The sequence below is a fragment of the Silene latifolia genome, unplaced genomic scaffold (assembly GCF_048544455.1).
Source record: "Silene latifolia isolate original U9 population unplaced genomic scaffold, ASM4854445v1 scaffold_75, whole genome shotgun sequence".
Classification (NCBI taxonomy): Eukaryota; Viridiplantae; Streptophyta; class Magnoliopsida; order Caryophyllales; family Caryophyllaceae; genus Silene; species Silene latifolia.
In genome coordinates this window covers 372,034-399,682 of record NW_027413661.1, presented here as the reverse complement: position 1 = coordinate 399,682, position 27,649 = coordinate 372,034, and the positions used below count along the sequence as shown (strand labels likewise).

Sequence of the window (27,649 nt, the reverse complement as noted above, 5' to 3'; positions counted from 1 at the left end):
AGTTTTAGTTGAGGGGTCTTGCGAGATTTTCACAACTAATTCATATCCATTTATATATTGTTTTAACTTCCGCTGCAAAATTATCACTGAAAGTAAAATTGTGATTTTATTTTACATCAATAAGAATCTCACCCTTTTCTTTTTCCTCAACCACCTCACAAACCACCCTTCCATGTTCTACTTTCTTAACTAATTCACTCAACAATCCTTCAAGAGTAGAATCCTCTCTCACATGAGTATGAATCGAGGAATCATTATAAGGAGAGTCACTAGGAACTAAGGTTGGTTGTAAGGGAAGTGAAATAGTCAAGTCAAAACTATAACTCTCACTCTCTTGGAACCGGAGATCCTCAAATTGAGGCTCCTCGCTAGAAAATAGCCTCATACATTACACTAGGGGGTGACTTTCTCAACTCCAATTGTTTACTCGCAAGAGCCAGCATATGGAAAAATTTCCACGTTTCTTCATAATTAGAGACATTGCCAACAAATTCTTCGTTAATCAATTAATCGGTAAGCAACAAAGTTTCTTCATTCAACCTATTATAGACCACATTACAAAACTTTCTAGTCTCATAAGGGTATTCACGTAGAGAGTTAAAACTCTTTCATTCTATTAAAATACTTATAGATTGGTTCATCATATTGGCGAAAATAACGAGTAGCCATCTAATCAAACAAGTAAATCATCTACGACAAATAAATGAGTCCTAATATTTAAAAAGACTAACTACACTAACTAAAGACTAATAGTTTAAAAATAAGCTTTAGCTATATTGCCTTCCTCGGCAACGGTGCCAAAAATTTGATAAGAAATAACTAGGGGTCGTTAATTACGCTAATTACTCTATCAAATTAACAATTTGTAATCCAAACTTGAATCTAACTATTTAAATTAAGAAAGTAATAAAGTGTAAGTAAGGGATGAACCCAAGAGAAGGACTCACAACTAAAGACTTGATTTTTAACTACCTAACAAACTAATTAGGAATCTACGAATTAATTAAGATACTAACCACAATTTAAGACTTACTAATTATTATAAACAAACAATGGTATGAACAGTTAATGAACATGTAGAAAGACATATAAGGAGAGAAATGGTCTGCAAGTATCATAAGAGTACTAAAGATGTAAACTTTTGCTATTTTGACAAAAACACAAACAAGTAAAGTGCAAGAAATCAATATAAAGAAAGAATTTGGTGCAATTCTCCCTAATGACTAACACAATAAGCAAGTATGGACTCCTTCTTTCTTCCCTTCTTTCACCCAATATATAACATGAGAGATGGTAACCTACTAATCTAAGCCAACTAGTAGATTCTTCATTAAAAAGGGTCTAACTTACTAAGCCACAAGAGACACCAATTTAAGAGCACTAGACATAATTCCAAATAAGATATGCTAGGATGTGTCTCAAACAATCTAAGCCTATTATTCAAGCATACACAAGTAATTTCCTACTCACAAAGACTTGATTTTTAAGCCAAAATCAAACCTTTACAAGTTTGCTTTCAAGAAGTTCCACTTTACTAAGTCATAAAGAGGATCTATGCATTAATTAGATGAATAACATGCAAGATTGATCAAGTCTAACATTCACTCAACTAATATGACATTCAAATGAAGGGGATTACAATAAAGAAGATAGAAAGAGTAAAGGAATCCTTACAATGCTTAATATGTGGTCACTAGTTCAAATTACACCAAGTATTAAAGGCCTAGCCTTTCATAATCATAAAAGAATCTAAGAATTATGGAAAGATTAGCATGAAAATCCAATAAAGATTACAACTTTGTCTTTCTTAATAATACTTCTCTTGCTAGCATAAGAGTTAATTATTATTATAAGATTAGATGATGTTTTTAGATGAGAGTAGGAGAGTTTTTAGATCTCAAAATTCTAGATATATATAGGGAGGCACGAGAATCTAGGTTAAGTCCCTCAAGAAAGCCCAAAACACGGAACTAGAGTTGTGATATTCAGAGAAAAGCGTAGGCTACGCACATTTGCGCAGGCTACACTTTAGCTTGATAACATCATCTTTTGGAGGCCATATCTGCCTTGTTTCTTGTCTAAATCAGGCGTGTGACCTACCATTGGAAAGCTGAGAACATAAGCTCTCACCTACACTTTGCCTTGCGTCAATAAAAGCTCTAGAACTCGAGACATACTCGTTTGAAGCTGGCCCTTGTGAAACTGAGTTTTCAATTCTTCATTTTGGCTGTTGTTTGTGCATGTCAAGGCTTCAATTCTTCCTTTTGCTTGCTTCTCTTGACCTTGAAATTATTCCCTTGGTTTACCTTTGGCTCTCCTTCTTCATCTTGGTTAATCATGGCTCGGGTTTAACCCCTTGACTTTGACTTGTCTATATCTCGATCTGTTTGACTTGGCTTTGGCAAAATGATTTCTTCTCCTCAAGTCACCAACATAATACACTTACGCAAACCTCAAGACATATAAGCCAAAGGCAATTGCAATTAACCAAAGTTACAACCAAAATGGGATAACCGGCATATACAGTGATTTATGCTCAAAACCAGATATTTTAACATGTTTATTTAACTAAAACAACCTAATTAACCCAACACAATTTGACTCTATCATGAACCACATCACGACTCAACTCAGAAGAACAGTTTAACTGACTGTCCAACACATGCAAATACACGGTTTAACTGACTGTACAACTCATGCATGAATAACATCACGACTCGACATAGTAGAATAGTTTAACTGACTGTCCTACCAACAAATGAACGAGACTAACCAATCAACAAATGAAAACACAAGATTATAACACATGCATAAAATACAACATATGAAGTAAGTATAAACAACCAAGGTTATGGTAGCCTTAATCATAACATGAACTCTGGATGTGAGGTATATTAACCTCGCCTATACCTTCAACATACCACTAGAGGTTATACTAACCTCAGCCATAACCTTAACACGAAGCTATAAGTTATTCTAGTTCTAACCATAACGTTAAGTTATAATCTCAGGGTTACGTTAGTTTCAGCTATAACCTTAACTTGTAGTCCAATGTTATACTAGTTCCAACTATAACCTTCATTCATATTTCCAAGGTTATACCTCAAACAGGCATAACTTGAGTCATAACTCAAGGTTGTACTAGTTTCAGCCATAACTTTGAATCATATTTTCAAAGTTATACCAACTTCAGCTATAACCCTGGGCATCACTCTTGGCCGCAGGTCAAGCTGCCTCTAGGGTTTCACTCGTGAACCCTAGCCGCGTACATGACACCCATAACAATGCATAAACCACACACGCATCGTAATTAGGACATTAAAACATGCACAAACATATGAAACATATTACTCATGGCAATAAATCATCAAACATGTACTTAATCATACAAAACAATCATTAAATCATATTAATTTCATCAATTGGCATAAACACAATTAAAAAATACACACCTAGTGACCTTTTTAGCAAAACCTAAAGATCATCTTCTACCAGATAGATGTCCTCTCCAGGTGCAATTTCCACGCCTTTAACGAATTATCCACGTGCCAAAGATAACAGATCTAATTAATATACTTACTATATAAATATATTAAATAAACGCGTAAACTACAAAACTTACGACGAAGATTAATAGATCCAAGGGGTAGGATCGATCAAGGCATGAATGACGATGAAGAACGAATAAGCAAAGGTAGCACAAATCCCTAAGGCTCCAGAAACCGTGCCGCTTAAAGGGAGGGAACAGAGGAGGAAGACTAGGTTTAGGGTTTTGTGGAAATATGAGAAAAGAAAAGTAAGGGATTGGTTTCTCTTCTTATTTATAGAAAAACTCATGGGTTTACTCCAACTTAAGCCCAAAACTCCACCTATCTATCATAACCACACGTGAAACCCACAACCCAAGCGGGTCATCACCAAACTCAAGCTCGATTAACCCATTAAAATAGAAATGGATATTTTCCCGGAAAATAAAATATGAAATATGGGAAAAATAAAATAAAGAAATGTATTACGGAATTAGGGGAGTTACAATCCAACCCCCTAAAAAGAAGTTTCGTCCTCGAAACATGATAAGAGAACTACCTCACTCGAAAAGAGGCGGATGTTTCTCTCTCATCGACGATTCGGTTTCCCAAGTCTCCTGCTCGAACTTCTGACTCCTCCCCAGAACTTGAATAAAAGGTACAACCTTATTCCTTAACTTCTTTTTCCGACGTTCCAAAATGAGAACAGGCCGTTCCTCGTAAGTCGGGTTAGGCTCAACATCAATCACATCTGCTGGTAGAACATGAGAAGGATCACTGCGATAACGACGCAACTGCGACACATGGAAAAATCGTGAACCTTCGAAAAATTTGGAGGTAAATTCAACCTATAGGCTACCTCACCAACTCTCTCAAGCATCTCATAAGGTCCAACGTACTTAAGGCTAGCTTGCCCTTAATCCCAAATCTCTTGACACCTTTCATCGGTGAAATCATAAGAAAAACCTTATCACCAACCTCGAACTCAATCAGCCAACGCCGCAAATCAGCATACGTCTTCTGACGATCCTGGGCTGCCTTAAGCTTTTCACGAATCATCCTTACCTACTCAATCGATTCCTGAACCAACTTCGGACCAAGAACGGCTACCTCATTAGAATCTTCCCAACATAAAGGACTACGACACTTCCTTCCATAAAGTGCCTTAAACGGAACCATCTAAATACTAGCTTGATAATTGTTGTAGGAGAACTCCACAAGCGGTAAACTCTTCTCCAAACTAACTTAGAACTCCGAAGCACAAGCTCGCAACATTTCCTCAAGCGTCTGAATGGTACGCTCAGACTGACCATTAGTTGCAGCATGAAAAGCAGTACTCATCTTAAGCTCATTGCCCAAAGCCAACTGCACTTTCTTCCAAAAATGAGAGCAGAACCTCAGATCACGATCGGAGATGATATCCTTAGGAACCCCATGAAGATGAATTATCTCACACCAATAAGAACTAGCCAGCTCTTCGAGACTCCAAGTCTCCTTCACCGGAATGAAATGCGCGACCTTAGTCAAACGATCAACCACGACCCAAATGACATTCATTCCTTTCGGTGACCTCGGCAAAACTCATGACGAAATCCATCGAAATTAAATTTCATTTCCATGTGGGAATCTTCAAAGGTTGTAGTTGTAATACTACGGTTTTATGAGTCTATGGGTACTCTATCGAGTGGGCCTTACTCTGTCGAGTAAGTGTGTTTTGTGTTTTAAAATAGTTTCTGACCTGTTGGGTACTCGATCAAGTGGCCTTGGTACTTGATCGAGTAGGCGGCACTCGATCGAGTACGTCAGCTACTCGATCGAGTAGCCGGTTTATGGGGGGATGATTTGTCGGGTTTTGTTAATAATGCGAATTAATATTTAAACACTTCCGTCACTTTCAAAATACACTTTTACAAACCTAATTACTTTCAAAAGAGAAATCAATCTACGTACTTCGCATTCGTCGCATTATTGGCAAATCCCGGAGCTTGGAAGGTCGGAATTCATCTTTCTTTACATCTTTGTGATCCTTGCGTCAAGGGTAAGATCTACGTACTGTTTTTATGGTATTTTGTTTAAGTTGGTTAAACCCTAATTTGGGGATTTGGGGGTTTTGTTGTCTTTCTTGATTGGTAGTAATTATATGATCGTATGTTAGGAGGAGGATTCGTAAAAGAGACCTTTTGATAACAAATTTGTTGAGATCGTCCGATCAGATTGCATTCCGGTAGGGTTTCCCTACTCAGTATTAGTCCCATAATGTGTTGGTGGTGCTTTGTGATTGTTGATTGTTACCATACGAGTATTGTGACGGTTGTTGGTTTTGATTGCTGATTAATAGTTGTGATTGTTTGTATCTGTCTGTGTTCTTCGGGGTGCGTCCCTGGCTGAGTGGAGTCACTTGCGGGAGTGGCTTCACGCCCATTATTCACCTTCTGTGGAACCCGCCACAGAAGGGATGTGCACATTAATGGATTTGGGTTTATCGCTCGACGGAGATGAGCGGGGATTAGGTGGGAACGGCCGCGGTCCCTCATCGCGCGCGTGGAGTGACTGTTGTGATGGGCACTCAGCGGCGGGGCTACACACTTTAGTGTGTAGTCGATGTTATTGTGGAGTTGGTGATAGAGTTCGGAGTATATCTGTGACGATTGAGCTGTGTTGTTTGTTGTGTTGTTGGATTATATAAATTGTGTGATTAGTACGGACCCCGTTTATTGTTTTAAAAACTGTGGTGATCCATTCGGGTATGGTGAGCAATTGTTGAGCAGGTATGAGTAGAGATACATGGGCTAGCTGGGATGAGTCATCACTGCAGTTAGAAGAGTCTTCCGCTGTCGTCAGACATTATGGTTAGCTTTTAGACATTTGATTTTGGAGAACATGTATTCACATTTTGTTAGTTTGGTTTTCGGATTGTAATCGTTCACTTAACTTTATACTATTTAAACATTATTTCGTTATTGTCTTATGATTATCATTGCCTCGGGGAACCGAGATGGTAACATCTTTATACCTGGGTGGTCCTGGTAAGGCACTTGGAGTATGGGGGTGTTACAAAATGGTATCAGAGCGACGATCCTGAAACCTGTAACCAATGAATTTAATGAATATAGGGAGTCAATTAAAATGAACCCGGGGTAAAGGTTGTATGAGATAATGCAAAGGCTTGGGAGACGTCCTAAAGTCGCGAACTCGCCCTACAATTTTGAACCGGTCACATGGGGGGTATATGTCAAAGTTGTATGTGGTGTTTACTAGTTTGTATGTGATGTAGCGATATATGTTGTGAGTTGTTGGATGTTGGGAGTAGAGATTGAAAATGTGATTGAAAATTTGGTGGGGTGTGTTTGTATGTTGGTTGCATAAAGAAGCATGATGGTTGTTTACTATGTGGCATTTGATAACATGAAGTAGTGTAATTTGTTGATCATTTGAGGAGTTGTGTAGAATTGCATGCTTAGTTATATTATAATGTTGAGATTATAAAGTTGCATAATATGTTGGGTTATGAGAGATAACATGCGGGTAGTATGTACGAGTCAGCATGACTCGATCGAGTAGGGGGCACTCGATCGAGTAAGTGAGGTACTCGATCGAGGGGGTCTGACTCGATCGAGTGGGTATTTTGACGTTTTTATGATCAGAAGCGTGTTTTTGGGTACTCGATCGAGTACATAGGGGCACTCGATTGAGTAGGGGGCACTCGATCGAGTGGCTATGCTACTCGGTCGAGTATGTTAGAGATCAGAAGGTCTGTTTTGGGTGTGAAGTCGGGGCACTCGATCGAGTATGGTGGGTACTCGATCGAGTGGCCGCTACTCGATCGAGCAGGTTTAGGCACTCGATCGAGTGGGTTCTGGGCAGTTGGTTTCCGTGTTTTGAAGTTATAGTATGTATGTTTATATACACCCCTTTTCTTATATAGTTTCAAGATGCCGCCCAAGAAAACCGCTTTGTATGCGAGAGCTGAGAGCATGAACATCGATGACATAGTTAAGATGTTGGAGCATCAAGATGCTCTTACGGAGGCCCAAAAGAGAGTGGGGAAAGGATAAGGAGGTTGATCACTCTAAGATCAGCCTTTATATAGCGAGGTTTAACCTAAAAGAGTACAAGGGGACCGGGGAGCCAATTCTTCTTAACAATTGGCATCGTGAGATGGAGAACATACTGGACCTGGTACATTATCCTGATGAGATGAAAGTAGAACAAGCTGCGTTCTACTTGAGGGAGGCAGCTGGTGAGTGGTGGGATAAGGTGAAAGCGAGTGCTAGAGAGATGTATACGAAGCAGGGCTTACCTGCTATACCTTGGGAAGAGTTCCGGAAGGCTCCGAGGAAAGAGTTTGTACCTGAGCATGTGAGGAGTAAGCTGAGGGAGGAGTTTGAAGGGTTTAGGATGACATCTGATATGTCAGTTGCTGAGTACTACAAGCAGTTTAATGAGAAGTCGGGATATGCTGAGGACATGGGTTTGAGTGAGGAGAACCTAGCACTGAGATTTGAGAGGGGGTTGACCCCCAGGATCATGGACAAGTTACCCGTGGGAGTCCTTACTGATGTTAAGGAAGCTTATGAGAGGGCTGGGAGAGCTGAGAGGTTGGTGGAGATGGCTCGGGAGAGAGGTAGTGAGAAAAGAAAGGCTGAGAGTGAAGGTGGTGGCCAATCTAACTACAAGAAAGGCAACCACAGTCAGGCTAGAGCGTTTTCTTCTGGTTCAGGGTTCAGTGCTGGGGCTTCTTTTGGGTGTGGCCGTGTGAGTGGTAGTGGTAGTTGGGGGATGACCTGCTATGGCTGTGGCGGTGTAGGCCACAAGAGACATGAGTGCACGAGTGTACCTGGAGCTTTTCAGAGATCGGCTCAAGGGCCGGCACAGAGTTATGCGAGCAATAGACCGACTGGGTCATGGTCTAACCGGGGAGGTCAGAGCAACCAGGGTCGAGGTAACCGCAATGGCGGTAATTCCTATCAGAAACCAGCTACGAACAACAACAACAATCAGGGGTCGGGTGCTAAACCGACCACTTCAGCCAGTATTGTCCAGGGAGGTGGGCATAAGACCAGTGGAAAGCTGTTTATGATGGACAAGAAAGCAGCTGAGGACGATGCACATGTTATCACTGGTACCTTTCTTGTTAATGGTATTCATACCTTTGTTTTGTTTGATTCGGGGGCGTCTCAGTCGTTTGTATCTTCGAGTCATGTTAAACGGTTGGGTTTGAGGGTATACGAGTCTGTAAGTGAGAAATTTTTTATACCTTCGGGTGAGTCTGTATCATGTGGGAGGTTGTTTAGGGATGTATCTATGATAGTTGGGCAAGTTGACCTACCTGTAGACTTGTTAGAGTTTCCTTTTAATGGTTTTGAGATGATAGTCGGGATGGATTGGTTGGGAATGTACAAAGCTAAGATAGACTCATCAAAATAAAGTGTCTTTGAGAGGTCCTAAGGGCGTTAGTGTGTCTTATCGTGGGTTTGTGGTCAAACCCAAAGTTAAGTTGATTGTAGCTGTGACCTTGAAGTCCTATCTGAGGAAGGGATGACCTTTGATCTTGTGCCATGTGAGAGATGACCGGATAGAGAGTCCGACAGTTGATCAGATACCAGTGGTGGGTGAGTTTGAAGATGTCTTTCCAGAGGATATTCCGGAGTTACCACCGAATAGGGAGATAGATTTCACAGTTGAGTTGAAACCGGGTACGGGGTTAATCTCTAAGGCACCGTACCGGATGGGTCCTAAAGAGATGGAGGAGCTCAGGAAACAGTTGGATGATCTGATAGAGAAGGGATACATTAGACCTAGTGTATCACCGTGGGGAGCACCTGTTCTTTTTGTGAAGAAGAAAGATGGGAGCTTGAGGTTGTGTATAGATTACAGGGAGCTGAACCGAGTGACAGTGAAGAACAAGTATCCTTTGCCAAAGATAGATGACCTGTTTGATCAGTTTAGTGGTGCATCAGTCTTTTCCAATATTAATTTGAGGTCGGGGTACCATCAGGTGAAGATTAGAGAGGTGGACATACCAAAGACAACTTTCACGTCGAGGTATGGCCATTATGAGTATGTGGTGATGCCTTTTGGGTTATCTACTGCACCGGCTGTGTTTATGGATTTGATGAACAGAATCTTCAGACTGTTTTTGGACAAGTTTGTGGTGGTGTTTATCGATGACATCTTAGTCTACTCCAAGACTAAGGAGAAGCATGAGGAGCATCTGAGGATTGTGTTGCAGACCTTGAGGGAGCATGAGTTATATGCTAAGCTGGCCAAGTGTGAGTTCTGGTTAGAGAGAGTTGCTTTTAAGGGCATGTGATCTCTAAAGATGGGGTAGTTGTGGATCCGGCAAAGATTGAGGCAGTGACAAAGTGGGAAGCACCAAAGAATGTTGCTGAGATCAGGAGTTTCTTGGGTTTAGCTGGATACTACAGACGGTTCGTGAAAGATTTCTCCAAGATTGCTAGACCTATGGCAGCTTTGATGAGGAAAGAGAACAGGTTTCGTTAGGATGAGAGTTGTGAGACGGCGTTCCAAACATTAAAGTAGCGTTTGACCACAGCTCCTATCTTAGCATTGCCTGAAGGGATTGAGAACTTTGAGGTTTATACAGATGCCTCAAAGAATGGGTTGGGATGCGTGTTGATGCAGAACGGTAAAGTGATTGCCTATGCTTCTAGGCAATTGAAGCCTTATGAGGAGAACTATCCTACACACGATCTAGAGTTGGGTGCAGTGGTGTTTGCTCTCAAGATTTGGAGACATTACCTTTATGGGGCGACCTTTAAGGTATTTTCTGATCACAAGAGTCTCAAGTACATTTTCACTCAAAAGGAGTTGAACATGAGACAGAGGAGGTGGATGGAGCTGATTGGCGATTATGACATGGATATTATCTACCATGAAGGGAAAGCCAATGTTGTTGCAGATGCTTTGAGTAGGAAGAGTGTACATTCTTTGTGTACAACTTTATCTTTGATGAGGTTGAGATATGAGGTGGGGAAGTTTGGGATACATATGATGCAGAGAGGGGATGCCATGGGAGATCTGACAGTATAGCCTGATCTTTATGATGATATTCGAGGTAAACAGGTGTTGAATCCTAAGATGGTAGAGTGGAAAGTTGGAGTAGAGAAAGGGGAAGTGTCTCGATTCTCTATTCATTCAGATGGTAGTTTGAGGTTTGATGGTAGGTGGTGTGTCCCTAGTGATGAGGAGCTGAAAAAGACAATCATGACAGAGGCACATTGTACACCATATCCAGTACATCCAGGTGGTGACAAGCTATACAATGATTTAAAGAACACGTTCTGGTGGCCTGGGATGAAGAAAGAAACAGCTGAGTTTGTGGCCCGTTATTTGACATGCCAGAGAGTTAAAGGGGAACAACGACGACCACAGGGTAAGATTCAGTCTTTAGAGGTACCTGAGTGGAAGTGGGAATCCATTTCTATGGATTTTATCGTGGGTTTGCCGAAGAGTCAACAGGGTAACAACATGATATGGGTAATAGTGGATCGACTGACCAAGTCAGCTCACTTTGCGCCAATGAAAAATACATGGACTAAGGCACAATTAGCTACCACTACTATCCATCACAATCACAGGATCTTATTGACATGTCCATACAACCATTTACTCACTCACTGATTTAGGTCACGAATTAGACCGATGAATTTAAACAATCAACAACATACTCATAATTCATATTTTAAGTTATCAAAATTGTTTGCACGATATAAATTCTGAAAACATATTTCCCAATAAAAGTAACAACTTATGATCCATGACAACAACAACATTACTTCCATTTCACACATGTGTTTAACATTTTAGCAACCATATCATTCAATTGTGTCTAGCAAGTTAGTATAACTCATTTTCAGCAAAACAAAAGATCTCGCATAAATAGCTTAAACATATACATTTGCCATCATATACTTTGTAGAACATTATCTATGATAAAAGATTAGCAACTTGAACAACTTCTCTGATTTGCACGATTTGAATAATTAGGCAACTCGTAGGCTCAATTAAACGTAACTATAACGACTATCATTTAAACCAATGCATATCATGTGAATCATCAGAGGGTTATCCCATTATAATTGCCAACATAGTTATCATAAACAATCTTCATTAGAATATAATTGATAGCAACGACTCGAGAATATAGATATGTCAAATGTCGTACTACATCAAACAATTTCCTTTATATCACGCCCATACAATTGCAATAATCACTTTAGCATTTTATGACGATATAATAACGAACATATCCAATAAGGAATAACAACACTGTTTATTTTCACGCCATAGGTTTAGGTTCAACTGAAATAATTTAATGCGATGAAGGTAATAAATATAACTATGGGCACACAAACTCACATGAAAGACATTAAAACTCAGATGACATCCTACATGTGTGAACATTTAGACATACTCATTACTACCATCCATGTGTAAACATTTAAACATAATTATTATAAATATTCATGCGAGTATATTAGAACAATCAAGTTTACATTTAACGCCACCAACTTTACCAAGATATGACAATATAGTTTTATATTTATATATATCCGACCACTATACAAATATGATGAACACACCATAGATATTACAACATGCCAAACATATATAAAATATGCAAACAACTGGACTCGTATAAAATATTTCACCCTCGATTAAGAATCAAATTAAGCTATTCAATTTCACTCATACTATCATGCCAACAATGTTATCAACTAAACTTTAATTTTATCACTTGTTAAGATACATACTACTGAACATGCGTGTTACTATCATCATATAAAAACATTATAAGGTCACATTAATAAGGCTCATGAAATAACCAAACAATTGTATGAAAACGCAACATAGAACGCACATTTTACAAGTCATGATTCACGTTGTAACTTCCAAAGACCACAAACAAATAACCGTTCGATTAAAACTTGATTCATATTACTTTTATAAAATACGGAGAGTTAAAAACACAGGGGAAAAAGAATTAGGTCTAAAGCACAAGAATTCCATTTTTAAAGAATTTTAAAACTCAGTTGGTCCAAACAAGCATGTGACAACAATTGGTCCGAAACTTGGGTCAGTTTGCAAAACTTACCATTTAATATAGAGACATCAAGAATTTTCGTGGCTTATCAATTTGAAAACATATGCGAATCTTCTGATCGATGGAGTTGTAATTATGCAAAAATTATTACTACAATTTAAATGAGGATTTTTACAAAATCGTTGGTCAAAACATCACTGCACAGGAATTTCCTGACCACAACCCACTAAAATATTTATTACTCCTAATCCGTATATCCTATAAGCATGAAACCAACGCCAAATGAACGCTAACTCACGAGGCTATCTCTCATAAAATTTTCATCCATAGGCAATAAACAGAAAAGAAATGGCAGTAAGGTCAATTAAAGAGTAAAATCAAACAAAATGAGTTTCAGCACTAGGTCATTCTTTACTATGTTACAAGCTCTTATGAACATACTATGTATACTAACCCATCCCAACTTAAATCTCACACTTTGTACTTACGTAAACATCTATCCCATAGAATCCTTTCGCATCTCGATCTACTCCTTACATCTAAATCACGATTGCAATGACTAGAAACATGCAATTCAATAATGTTTCTGATTACTATCACAATACTATACTAGCATGGCTTCGGGATCACATGACCGCATATCGCTAGACATAATAGCACTATCAACACGTTATTCAACATCCATCCAGATAAATATCATCAATTCGCAATTATTTTCACGCTCACGATTACCACAATCCAACACTTCATTGATTTTCAACCTGAACACGAAAATTTATTTCTCATCTCCACAACATCATATGATCACGTCATCATTCATACAAAATACTTACCGTAACGTTGTCCTACAGCATGGTTAGAATATATGGGTCTTAAGGTGTACACCCACTCGATTATATCCAAGGTTTTCCTTCTAACTACCCCATTCACTCGATTTCTCTCGGGTTACCTGGTTCAAAACTGAGAGGGCAAAAGAGCACGCATTAAGGGCGCCTTCTTAACCGCACCGTGAGCTCCTAACGTTTATTCCCGTGGGGTTCATTTTATTTAGACACATCCTACGTTCATTGGGTTCATTGGTTTAGGCCTGAGGATCGTTCGCTCTGATACCACTTTGTAACACCCCGATTTATGAAGGAGCCTCTAGCAAGACATTCCCTAATAAACCGGACTGTTACCATATCGGTTTCCCGAGGTAGTGAATAACAAATTAAACTCAAGGCAAATTATATAATTACTTTAACTTAATTATTACAAAACCTCTTTTACATCAAATTACAAAGAACTAACATGAATGAAAGTGAAAGTCTTCTAAATGATGATCTAGCTACTAAGTCTTCTGATCCAGTGTCTCACGCCCATCAAGCTCCCATCCCGTCTCATAAACTCACAAAAACGCTCCCAATATTTGGATCGTCACAAGTGTTCACGAATACACAGGGTCAACCACGAGGTTGAGTAGGGTAATACAATGCAACAAGTATGTATGATATGCATGCTCCTCCATCACCACCACCATCTCATCACAACTCATAACCCGAACACCCAGCCATACCGATCCCCAGACTATATATCGATCGTAGCCGATCTGCGCTCCAGAATGAGGACACCAGGGCAAGTCCTGCAGAACCCGCCTGGGCCTTATCACAACATCATCTTCACCACACCACATCACCACAACATCCTCCATCTCCAATGCATATGGATGCTCAAAAGAAATTAATGCAACACAATATATATATCATTGAACTGATCAATCATAAAATCATGCCTAGGTTAAATGTTGTGATAACATACTCAATACGATCAATTCAGTCAATCACCTTCCAAAGATATGAATCATAACATAAATCAACAACCACGAATCAAGTCAACGTTCCCAGTTTGGTCATATGAAACACAAACAAGTCAACACAATTCAACATCAACGATAATAAGTCAAGTGTATTTCCCTACCTCAAAGTGCCAGCAAATCCAAGCACACACAAGCAATCACTTATGATCCTTCACATATCCATCACCTACATAACATAATTATGTATAATTACCACCTACTCAGTCAATTAATCATGCACATAACCTAGACTCATCATAACTTAATAGGAATATCAACTTAAAGGACAAACACGATTTTTCCTGATTTTCCAGCACATGACAGACTCGGAATAAAATACATAACTAATTCCAGAAAAATCAAATTGATACAAGGCCAATTGGATTGGAACCCCATGAGTCTTAGCTACAAATTATATCTAACGTGTTTTTCTCAAATTCCAAACTTATCAAGGGTTTTCAGACTGATTTCCAAAAACTGACAGAAACCGTCGCATAAAAAGTATTGATTCATAAAACGAGTTTAAAACATCATTTTGCAGTAATTCCAAATCCTATTATCATCTATACTATACAAAGATGATGTATCAAGAATCCTCATAACTGAATCGACATAAAAAATTAGGGTTTCAAATCATTTTCCACAACCAAATCAGATTCGCGGACGTTTCAGCGACATGTTCATAAATAAATCACCTAGGACAAACCATAAGGAATTTGACTATGATATTTTATATGCATAAACTAGACATCAAATAAATAGGACTCTCTTTTCAAACGTTTTGAAGACGAACACTTTAAAACAGTATAAACAATGGAATGAAATCGACTTACAAACAGGGAGATCGAATTAGGTTAGAATCGATGAGAAATCTTCAATCAAATGAAAGGCTCGACAATTCTTCTTCCTCTCCCTCTCTCTAGGTTTAGAAATGGTTTTATGAATGATAAAATGAAATTAGAAATGACTCAACTGTTAAAAGAGGGGAGAGGGAGAGCGGCTCTTAGATTAGGTTTAGGGTAAATGATGGTTACATGTTCCGGGTAAGGCAAATGGTTTAAACGGGTATGGTAATTGGGTAAATGTAGATGGGTAGATGGGTGATACGATTCTTGACCCAAAAGACAAAATGTGATGTAGCCCGACTCAACATATACGATATAAACCCGACTTAATAACATTCACGATATTACGATGCAACCAATATGAAATGTATAATAACTAATATATAATACTATCCGTTTAATCGATTATATAAGATACGGGGTATTACAGATGGAGTTTGGTGGTAGCTGGGAACAGAGGTTGGATTTGATAGAGTTTTCTTACAACAACAGCTATCACACTAGTATTGGCATGGCACCGTTTGAGGCCTTATATGGGAGGAGATATAGGAGTCCGATTTGTTGGGACGACAGTGGTGAGGCAGTGGTTCTAGGACCAGAGATGGTACATGAGATGGTTGAGTAGATTAAGATGATCAGGGAAAGGATGAGAGCGGCTCAGTATAGGCAAAAGAGTTATGCAGATCTACATCACCAGGATATAGAGTTTCAGGTTGGGGATAAGGTTCTTCTGAAAGTGTCTCCTATGCGCGGAGTTATGAGATTCGGGAAGAAAGGCAAGCTGAGTCAGAACTTCATAGGGCCTTATGAGATCTTAGAGCGGGTTGGAGAGGTTGCTTATCGTTTGGCTTTACCAGCTGCGTTAGAGAGGGTGCATAATGTGTTTCATGTATCTCAGCTGCGGAAGTATGTGAGTGATCCGTCACATGTGTTAGAGGCAGAGAACTTAGAGCTAGATGAGTCCTTGTCATACCTTGAGGTGCCTAAGCAGATTCTTGACCGGAAGGTTAGGAAGACTAGTTGTGGTGAGACAGTTTTGCTCAAAATCCTTTGGTCTAACTACGAGACTGAGGAAGCTACATGGGAGGCAGAGGAGGCCATGAGAGAGCGTTACCCTTTCCTTTTTGATCAGGTATGTATGGTTACGGGGATGTAACCTTGTTTCTTTTAGGGGGGTAGGAGATGATCGCAAAGAGTTTTTAGGAGTTTTTACATCCTTTTGGTGTTGGGTCGGTATGGTTAGTAATGGTTTGAGTCGGGTTGAGTTTGGTTAGTAGCATGTTTTTATGTTGAGTTTTGTTTTGGTTGTTGTGTCGGGAGTGTAGTAGCTTGTCTTTGTTTTGTTATGGTTTTAACTTCGGGGACGAAGTTCTTTTTAAGGAGGGAAGACTGTAATACTACGGTTTTATGAGTCTCTGGGTACTCTATCGAGTGGGCCTTACTCTGTCGAGTAAGTTTGTTTTGCGTTTTAAAATAGTTTCTGACCTGTTGGGTACTCGATCGAGTGGCCTTGGTACTCGATCGAGTAGGCGGCACTCGATCGAGTACGTCAGCTACTCGATCGAGTAGCCGGTTTACGGGGGGATGATTTGTCGGGTTTTGTTAATAATGGGAATTAATATTTAAACACTTCCGTCACTTTCATAATACACTTTTACAAACCTAATTACGTTCAAAAGAGAAATCAATCTACGTACTTCGCATTCGTCGCATTATTGGCAAATCCCGGAGCTTGGAAGGTCGGAATTCATCTTTCTTTACATCTTTTTGATCCTTGCGTCGAGGGTAAGATTACGTACTGTTTTTATGGTATTTTGTTTAAGTTGGTTAAACCCTAATTTGGGGATTTGGGGGTTTTGTTGTCTTTCTTGATTGGTAGTAATTGTATGATCGTATGTTAGGAGGAGGATTCGTAGAAGAAGCCTTTTGATAACAGCTGTTGAGATCGTCTGACTGTATTGCATTCCAGGTAGGGTTTCGCTACTCAGTATTAGTCCCATAATGTGTTGGTGGTTCGTTGTGATTGTTGATTGTTACCAGACGAGTATTGTGACGGTTGTTGGTTTTGATTGCTATTTAATAGTTGTGATTGTTTGTATCTGTCTGTGTTCTTCGGGGTGCGTCCCTGGCTGAGTGGAGTCACTTGCGGGAGTGGCTTCACGCCCATTATTCGCGTTCTGTGGAACCCGCCACAGAAGGGATGTGCACATTAATGGATTTGGGTTTATCACTCGACGGAGATGAGCGGGGATTAGGTGGGAACGGGCCGCGTCCCCCATCGGCGTGGAGTGACCTGTTGCGATGGGCACTCGGCGGGCTACACGCTTTAGTGTGTAGTCGATTGTGGAGTTGGTGATGGAGTTCGAGTGTATCTCGTGACGATTGAGCTGTGTTGTTTGTTGTGTTGTTGGATTATATAAATTGTGTGATTAGTACTCGACCCCGTTTATTGTTTTAAAATCGTGGTGATCCATTCGGGGATGGTGAGCAGTTGTTGAGCAGGTATGAGTAGAGATACATGGGCTAGCTGGGATGAGTCATCACTGCAGTTAGAAGAGTCTTTCGCTGTCGTCAGACATTATGTTTAGCTTTTACACATTTGATTTTGGACAACACGTATTCACATTTTGTTAGTTTGGTTTTCGGATTGTAATCGTTCACTTAACTTTATACTATTTAAACATTGTTTCGTTATTGTCTTATGATTATCATTGCCTCGGGGAACCGAGATGGTAACATCTTTATACCTGGGTGGTCCTGGTAAGGCACTTGGAGTATGGGGGTGTTACAGTAGTAGACCACCGGGTCTCTGATGTTCAAATTTGACCTTTTGACAGATCAGAAAACGACTCACAAACTCGTCGATCTCTTTCTTCATATTCGGCCACCAAAAACGTAACTTCAGATCCTTGTACATCTTATCACCACCAGGATGAACCGAATAGGGAGTACTATAAGCCTCCTTGATAATCTTACATTTTATGACCTCACATCTAGGTACACACCAACGACCTTGGAATCGCAGACCATTATCAGGTCCAACGTCGAAGCCCTTGGCGCGACCTTCGCTTACAGCGACTCGAACTCCTTCTAGGAACCCATCCTCTCTTTAATTAAATCAAATCTCATGAAGGATCTCGGGTTCACATCCATCACACTCAAATCCAAAGTACCAGGAAGAACTACCTCAAGGCTCGTGTTCTGGAACTCTAGACTCAAGTCGTTAGGTAACACCATCACAAATTTCATAGCATGACACACCTTGCAACTCAAAGCATCGACAACCATGTTTGCCTTGCCCTCATGATACTGCTGCTCAACCTTATAGTCGCTAAGCAGCTCTAACCAACGTCTCTGCCTCATGTTAAGATCTCTTTGAGTGAAGATATACTTCAAGTTCTTATGATTCGTATAAATGTTGCCAGAGACTCCATACAAGTAGTGCCGCCACAGCTTAAGTGTAAACACCACTGCTGCCAACTCAAGATCGTGAGTCGGGTAGTTCATCTATGGAACTTTCAACTGACGGGAAGCATAAGCCAAAACCTTACCCTTCTACATCAAGACACAACCCAAACCAGACTTTGACGCTTCGCAGTAGACATCGAACTCGACGCCCTCTTCTGATAAAGTCAACACAAGAGTAGTAGTCAACCTCTTCTTCAACTCTTGGAAAGCGGCGTCACTAGCCTCAGTCCCAATAAACTTGGATTCCTTCTTTATTAACTGAGTAATCAGCCTCGCGATCTTAGAGAAATCATGCATAAAACGGCGATAGTAACCAACAAGATCAAGGAAACTGCGAATATCGTTCACATTCTTCGAACTCTCCCACTCGACCATAGCTCGAATCTTCGACGGATCAACCATAACTCCATCGCCAGATATCACATGACCTAAGAAAGTCACTTTATTCAGCCAAAACACGCACTTCGAGAAATAAGTATACCATTTCTGGTTACGCAGAGTCTCTAAAATAACACGAAGATGACTCTCAGGCTCAACCTTATCTCTCGAGTAAATCAGCATGTCGTCTATGAACACCACGACATGAAAAGCAGTCTTGGAAATGTCTTCTTTCCTAATCGGAATATGATGGTAACCAGACCTCAGATCGATCTTAGAAAACACGATAGCGCCACGGAGCTAATCAAACAAATCCCCGATCCTCGGCAAAGGATAGTTATTCTTGATAATAACTTTATTCAGCTCACGTTAATCACACAACCGCATACTACCATCCTTCTTCTTGACGAACAAAACTGGAGCACCCAACGGCGAAGCACTCGTTCGCATAAAACCCTTATCGATCATCTCCTCAATTTGCTTCTTAAGTTCATGTAACTCAGCTGGTGCCATACAATAAGGAGCTTTCGAAATGTGACCAGTACTAGGCAACAAGTTAATTGAGAACTCTACATCTCGCTCAAGACGAATACCAGGTAGATCATCAGGAAAGAAATCGAAAACTTATGTAATACCCGCTCTATAAGGGACCCCTTGACCGACGCTTAACCTCGTAGGACTTTTGGTAGGGGATAAAGAGGGAGTTAGATTGTATTTGAGATTGTGAACTCGACCTAGTAAGGGTCACTTGGCGGATTGTCGGTGGCACTTGACCGAGTGCAGTGTACTCGGTCGAGTACATTCATTACTCGACCGAGTGGCCCAGCGTCAGCACGTTATAATGTTACGCGGTTGATGCGACTCAAATCATTTCATATCTTTTCCGAAAACCTAAAATTAGAACCTCTCTTTCTCTCTCTCTCTCTCTTTCTTCCTCTCCACATATTATCACTCTAAATCCTCCATCTAGAAGTTCATCATCATGGGAGCTGGATATGCGAGTCGGGACGTGTAATACCTGGATATTTTGGGACCCGCAAAGGAACCCCGGGATACTTGAGAGGACCCTTGGGTTTGATGAGTCTACTCGGGCGTGAAGTATAACTATAAAGTGGACCGAGTATAACCTATACTAGACTTAAAGGAGTTGTTATAATGTCCGCCTATAAAAGGGTCGTCTTAAAACTGTCATAACTTGGGATCTAAATATGGTATTGATGTGATTCTAATTGGAGGTGATAGCTAGTTCTCTTAAGATAACAATGATAGGTCACACGCCCAAAATGACAAAGAAACGAATGAGATATGACTATTTTACGAAAAATGGACATTGTTGAGAACTGTGTTGCACTCGACCGAGTAAGGGTCACTCGATCGAGTGGACTCGGCACTCGATCACGTATGTGACACTCAACCGAGTGAGTGAAATTCGATCGAGTGGACTCGTCACTCGATCGAGTGGCGCTTAGTCAGAATAAGGGATAAGGAAATCTTAAACTCTTATCCTCATTCATTCTATGTTCTTCCTTCTCACTCTAAATCCTCTCCCTTCTCTCTAAAGCCCTCACAAACACATTTGTATGGGATTCAAGCTTTCTCTAGGGAATTGTTAATCCTTTTCCTTCCTCCTCTTACCTGGTAAGTTAAGATCAACCCTTCTTTAATTAGTTTAAACCCTAACATTTGGGAGTTTTATCTTGGGTAATTAATTAGTAATTAATATGTGTAATAGGGTAAGTAGTTGATAATAATAAGGGGTTTTGTAGTGTATAGTAGTGTAGGATGTATTTGTGATAGTATTACATGGTTTGTATAGGAATAAGACGGTCTTGCGAGACAAAATCATATGGGATTCGAGTTGCTTATGAAGAATGCTAAAAGAAAGGTTAATCCTACTTGGCTTCAATAATGTGTGTGTATATTTATATGTCTTTTGCATCATTTGCATATTATGAGTCGGATTTGTATCATGTGGTAATGTTTAAGGACCTTGGTGAGTCTCTTAAGTTGTTGGATTTGCATTATATCATGTGGTTTGATTGACATTCATGATGTATGAGAAAAGGAAAATTGGTAAGAGTTATGCATATTCATTATGAAATGGTCCCATATTGGCATATTGTGATACATTTAGTGATATATGTGATGGTTGGTAATTGTTGGTGGTGGTTCTTGTTGTTGAGGAGACGTAAGACGGTTGGGAGACCGACTTTCGCTTAAGTCGCGTCTTGGATCTTCCCACTGCAAGAGGGATGTGCACATTAATGGCTTGAGTTCGTAGGGACTCGTGTGGGTGAGACACGACGTCTGGGAGGGAATCCGGTTAGCTTACGAACACGGTACTTCTGTACGTGTCATGGTACCTTTGTGGTGAGGTGTGGTGTCGTAGCCTTGTCCCTGACACCGGTGGTTATGGGTACGTCTGGGAATGTCCCGGTACCGACATGGTGATTGTATAATTGTATCTCATTCATATCATTGGCATGTTGCATATCTACTTATCATGTTGTGTCTTATATTAAATTATTGAAAATGACGTGTTGTGTGTCTGTGTAATTGTCACCTATTTTCGGGGTGGCCTGTGTTGATCCATATGATATTTTCGATCATATGGGGAGCAGGTTGAGTTGGTGTCACGTGGGAGACGGGACGAGCTTGGACTTGGAACCGAGTGTCATTTCATTAGAAGAGTATAGTAGTCGTGAGTTGTATCATTTATTTCATTTATTCATTTATGGTTATGGAATCTCCTAAATACTTTATTTATATTAATTGTTTCTTAATTGCAACTCCGATTTCACCGCCTTAGGAAACCGAGATGGTAAAATCTCCCAATTACCTTGGCCGGATAAGAAGGGGTGTTACAGGACGTGACCCTATCGTAGGTCAATTGAGTCGGGTAAATCGTCGCCATCACCTGTGGTTTTGGTTATGTTTGTAGTTGGTCGTAACACTACTAAGATAACCCACAATAGTGACGGGAAATCCGACGGAAAAATAGAGCCGCCATATGACACGGGAAACTGATAGTTTTCTGATGGAAATTCCCTCGGGAATGCGTTCCTAACGGAAAATCCGTCACAACCCGTCAGATATAGATGGCGCGTTCAAAGATGGCTTTGGCGCCATAATGGGTGACGGATTTCTGACGGAAATTCCGCCAGTAGTAAGAAATTCTGACGGAAAATCCGTCTGTACTTTGTATTTATGGACGGAAATTCCGTCAGTCAGGCCCACATAGAGATGCCATTCTAACAATTATTTAGTGTAAACTCCTGACAGAAATTCCGTCCGAATTTCCAAAGTACTGACGAAAATTCCGCCAGGACTATTTGAAAGCACGGGATCCTAACCGTATTTCCGTCAGGAGTTTTTTCGGACAAATCAACACACGCAAAATCCCCCGACACCTCTATACTTATTTTTACCCAAAATCAATTAATTTTACAAACCCTAACCCAAATCCGCCTTCACCACCACCACTACGACTGCCGCCGCCGCGCTCACCTCCTTTACCGTCGTTGTTTCAGGTAATCCCACCTCCCACTCTCCTTTCCTTCATGGTTTTTGTTTGTTTGTTTTTTATTTTTATTTTGTTTTAGCCGCCCCGCCGCCCCTTTGCCGCACCACCTTATTTCTCCTTCTTCCTTTTAATTCTTTGTTTCTTAATTAGGTTATTTATTAATCTTTTTCGATTTAATTTTTTTTTAATTAGGTTAATTGCCTTAGGATAGAAGCCTTTGTTGAATTGATTTTGAAATTATTATTGGTATTCATGCATGTTGCCTTAGGATAAAAGCCATTGTTGAATTAATTAGGCCGTATCTAAATGGGTATAAATAGAAACAAACCCACCCCAGACAGATAGCATCAACCTTTTGACCCGGTTCAGGGATGTCTATCTCAACCCCATCACCAAGGCCGAGCATACCCTTGATTAGGGGAATATCGGCAGGAGTCAGGGCGGAGTCACGATCATGGGGGTGAGTAAAAAGATTTTGCGAAGGAAAGACGGGGTCTGGATTCCGGTCAGTTGGGGTAGAGGATGAAGTGGCTTGTCGGGTCTTTCCCATGATTGAAAAGAGGAAATAAAGAAAGGAAGGGATAAATACCTGGTGAAGAGGACGGCGGGAGTGAAGCAGTGAAGCCGGCGAAAAAAGAGAAAAGGGAGAGATGAGAATAAGGGGAAGAGTTTTTTTTTGGGGAAATAATGGAAGTGAGGAAAGGAAGTGAGAAGGGAGTTGAGATTATAAAGGAAGAGAGAGGGGTGCGAGAAATGAGGAGGAGGGCGGCGACTAATGATGAGTGTGCATGGGAGGAAGTGTAAATGACGGGTTAAGGTTTTAAATAATCAACTACGTAAATTCCTTGTTCGACGCCTCGAAGCATACCTAGCAAGAAATTGGGGGCAAACTGTTTGGGCTAAAATTCACATAATAAGGAAAGCCCACTTAGTAAGTAATGGATCATAAAGGAAGGAGTGGAAGAAGGGGAGCCCACGATTGGGGAGCAAGGGCGCTGAAAGGGGAAATGGGCCAGTAGGCGCGTGTAAAGAAGGCCAAAGCCCACTGAAGGAAGCATCCGTGTTTAGGAAAGATAAGTTAGGGAGACGTCAGGGAGCATTCAGGGAGATCAAGGAGAATTGAGGGAGATAGTGAGATATGGAAAGAGTTATTATGGAAGTTATATTCCTTTCCATAAACATGGTAGGATACACCTAGGGTTCTTACCCTATAAATAGCAAGGGAAGCAATCGAAGAAGGACATCCAAGATCACACATACACAATACCTCGTGCTAGCAAGATTTACATTACGCATCAATTGTATTCATCCTCCCATTCAAAGATAGTGCAATACTTGGCAGGGTACCGTCCCTCCCGCGATTGTTCCCACATTGGGTTTTACGTGTCACCAAATCTTACGTGTCAATTTATATTTCGTGCTTTATTTCCTAATTTAAATATCAAAAACAAACGATCAAAGCAAGCAACCAACGATTAAGACCACATTGACCTAATACAATTAACTTGGTAAAAATCACCTAAACAAATATTTCTCATTATTCTTGATTTTACCAATGCACGGACTGTTCATTTATTTTTTTTTATTGAATCAACGTTGCATTATTGGTGTGTTTGAATCAACGTTGCATTATTTGTAGGTGATTCTATAATTTTAATTTTGTTCCAAAATTATGGCCGTTAACCAAGGTACAAATATTGCGAGTCCGTGGGTGTAGAGGGATCATAAGTTGTCAGAAGTAGCAGAAAATAAAAGATTAGAGGAATTGCGTCGTCAACAGAGCTATATTGAAAGCAAAAAGAAAATGGATGCGTCACGAGAAAGGTTAAAGGAGCAATGTCCTTTCCATTTCATTAAGTTCCCCCTTAAACATATAATTCTTGAAGTTACAGATGAGAATTCACTACTACAGATACAGGCTATAACAACGGGTAAAAACCGTTGTAAAAAAAAAGCGGACGTTGTTAAAGCGGCCGTTGTAAAAGGTATTTACAACGGTTAGGTTATTTACCTAAACCGTTGTCGAAAGTATTAACCACGGTTAAAAGCCGTTGTTGTTGCGTGTAAGCCGTTGTGGAAAGTGTTTCAAAAATTTGGTGGGAATAATATAACAACGGTTGTCATATGTATAACCGTTGTTGTAACTTTCCCTCCAAAATTGAAATTTGTAGTAACAACGGGTATATGCTACATACCCGTTGTTTAAATTTTTATTAACAACGGTTCTTAGTTTAAAACCCGTTGTTGTAACGTTCCCTCCAAAATTGTGAAGACTTTTAACAACGGTTCTTCGTTTAAAACCTGTTGTTGAATATTATGCGCGGTATTTGTGAAAGGTATTCACAACGGGTTTTATTTTAGTAACCGTTGTTAAAGGTCTTCACAACGGTTTTTTTTTAGTAACCGTTTTTATTACGAACTCCTAATGTTTTTAAAAATTAAATTTGTTTCATGCCATTCAAAAACCTGCATATATCAGCAACACCATATACCAAAGACCAAAGATAAATCACAAATGAGTTCATCGAACTCAATAGATCCAATTCAACCACAACAGCAGCATCATATATATATGTATATATATATATGTATATATATATATATATATGTATATATATATATATATGTATATATATATATATATATGTATATATATATATATACTTACAAGGAGTTAAATTTACAAGAACTAATCAGCATTCCCTAACTTCAACAAAAAATTTACTAATAAGCTGATCTAAACTCTGAGTATCATGCATTTCTATTTTCTAAGACGTATTTGCCCAACATGTCCCTTACCTCGTCTATATCTACACTTGAGTACTGCTGAATCTCTTGTGACGGGTTGATTACATACTGCGGAAAAAACAAAGACAAGACATTATTGTAACAACACATGGTATAGCAGCAAGCAAGACAACATCAGCTCTAATTTAAAAAAAGTAATAAACACAATATTAAATTACTAACCTTTTATGGAATAAGGATATATCTTCGCCTAATAATCTCCAACATGAACCGGCAAACGTAGTATCCACATTGTATGCTATCCGGCTGGCGAGGGGCCTATTATTACATAAAAACAAACAGACGAGAGAAGGCTCACATCAGAATCTTGAACTTTAGGTATTGTATTAGTATTAAACACAGATTTTTGCACTTAATGTATTGTATTTGAGCACGTACCCCTATTATCGTAATAAAATCAGGGCCATCAACAGAATCTTTCATGGGTTGATCCTGCTCGTTAGCTCTTCTCTTCTCAAAGGCCCTTTTTTTAAAAAAAAAAAAAAAAAAGAGCCAGACACTCATTTTTTTAGGGGCAAAAATGAGCTTTTTGCTATAAATAAAAATTGAAACTTAATGTTATTATAAATAAATCAGTATTATAAGCTTACTTATTAATCAAGCGCTTAAAAGTCTCGCTTGGTGGATTATGTATAGAGTCCAACCAAAAGACTTTCTTCTTTGTCGGCATGATGGCTGCTAGCACCCAATGAGTCCTACATCAAGAGACATCATCATTATTAACAAGTACATATATTAGTTATGAAAATGCAATTGTAGGGGGAAACGTAATATTAATTTGTTTATTACCCTTTTTCATTATAAGCGGCAAAAATCACTTCTTGGTGTCGCCAATTCTTTGAGCAATATAATCTACCCGTTCTTCGAACGAGAATTGCGGAATAAATAAAGATAAAACATAGGGGCACAGAATCTGTATTGATCAATGGAATGTTCTTCTCGGGGATCACTCTCAATTTGAATATCCTACATTATTACGGTATTAATTCCGGTATTTAAAACACTATCTAGTAGTCAGAACGAATATTAGAATATGAAATTATTTATTAAGAAACTTACTTCATCCAAACAAATATGTGTTGGACATCAATCAGGTCTAGGCCAGCCCAAATGGCTAGCATATCCCATGACATAAGTGCTTTGCGCTCAACCCCTAGAATATCCTCCTCGAGCGGAATAATTATCAATTGCTCGGTTTCTTTATCTGCGACAGCACCTCCCTCCTCATGCAGTTTCCTCATCGTGGTCGTTCTTACTTTTTGCATGTAATCCTTCCCACTATATTGTGTGTCGTTTAAACTCCTAACTTCTTTCAGGTCGGGGAAATAATGATTCTTTGATTTTGTGCTACTACCACCAGCCTACACATGTAGATAATTAAAATAATAAAAAATCCAAAGGTAACATATCCTAGTTGGAGTAATAAAAATAAAAGCGTACTTAACTAAATACCTCGTCAACCTACTCTTTCAATGATGAGGTTGTAGTAGCAGGGGACTTAGGCTTATCAGTCTTTTTTGTCCCCTACACAAAATTACCATGCATGCTTTTTAGAAATACAGACAAAATATAAGGGAGCGAGGTTTTTAAAAAAATGGAGAAGTTAATTAAATACCTCATCAAGTTTTTGTCTGGACGAGGTAGTTGGCATGTCCGGGGACTTAGGCTTATCCGCCTTAGCCGGCTTTTCTGTTCCCTACATACAAACAATTTCCATGCTTTTTAGAAATACAGAAACAAAAAAAATTAAAGGGAGGTTTTCATAAAAATGGAGAAGTTAATTAAATACCTCATCAAGTTGTTGTCTGGACGAGGTAGTTGGCATGTCCGGGGACTTAGGCTTATCCGCCTTAGCCGGCTTTTCTGTTCCCTACATACAAAAAATTCCATGCTTTTTAGAAATACAGAAACAAAAAAAATTAAAGGGAGGTTTTCATAAAAATGGAGAAGTTAATTAAATACCTCATCAAGTTGTTGTCTGGACGAGGTAGTTGGCATATCCGGGGACTTAGGCTTATCCGCCTTAGCCGGCTTTTCTCTTCCTACATACAAAAAATTTCCATGCTTTTTAGAAATACGAAAATGAGAAAAAATTAAAGGGAGGTTTTCATAAAAATGGAGAAGTTAATTAAATACCTCATCAAGTCCCCGGACATTAGGCTTATCCGCCAAAGCCGGCTTTTTTGTTCCCTACAAAAA

The 27,649-nt window shown here is 39.6% G+C and overlaps 2 protein-coding genes and 1 long non-coding RNA gene across 3 annotated transcripts; all 3 read right to left on the bottom strand.

Annotated features, from left to right (window-relative positions):
- Positions 1 to 4,087: 4,087 nt before the first annotated feature.
- Positions 4,088 to 4,586, bottom strand: LOC141640263 (uncharacterized). Its single transcript, XM_074449114.1, has 2 exons — positions 4,387 to 4,586; positions 4,088 to 4,304 (listed from the first exon to the last, which is right to left on the bottom strand). The coding sequence occupies exons 1-2, from the start codon at positions 4,584 to 4,586 to the stop codon at positions 4,088 to 4,090; spliced, it is 417 nt and encodes a 138-aa protein (XP_074305215.1).
- A 14,242-nt stretch (positions 4,587 to 18,828) lies between these two features.
- On the bottom strand, positions 18,829 to 19,143 carry LOC141640262 (putative mitochondrial protein AtMg00860). The gene has a single exon (XM_074449113.1). The coding sequence runs from the start codon at positions 19,141 to 19,143 to the stop codon at positions 18,829 to 18,831; it is 315 nt and encodes a 104-aa protein (XP_074305214.1).
- A 6,204-nt stretch (positions 19,144 to 25,347) lies between these two features.
- Positions 25,348 to 26,130, bottom strand: LOC141640254 (uncharacterized). The gene is made up of 3 exons (XR_012542926.1): positions 26,041 to 26,130; positions 25,613 to 25,708; positions 25,348 to 25,498 (listed from the first exon to the last, which is right to left on the bottom strand). It is a non-coding gene; the product is annotated as an uncharacterized LOC141640254 (long non-coding RNA).
- Positions 26,131 to 27,649: the final 1,519 nt, after the last annotated feature.

Coding starts and splice junctions, on each gene's coding strand:
- LOC141640263 (XM_074449114.1), bottom strand. CDS start 4,586: ATGATTCGTGAAAAGCTTAAGGCAGCCCAGGATCGTCAGAAGACGTAT. Junction 4,305..4,386: donor TGCTTGAGAGAGTTGGTGAG/GTAGCCTATAGG, acceptor TCGTTATCGCAG/TGATCCTTCTCATGTTCTAC.
- LOC141640262 (XM_074449113.1), bottom strand. CDS start 19,143: ATGGTTGATCCGTCGAAGATTCGAGCTATGGTCGAGTGGGAGAGTTCG.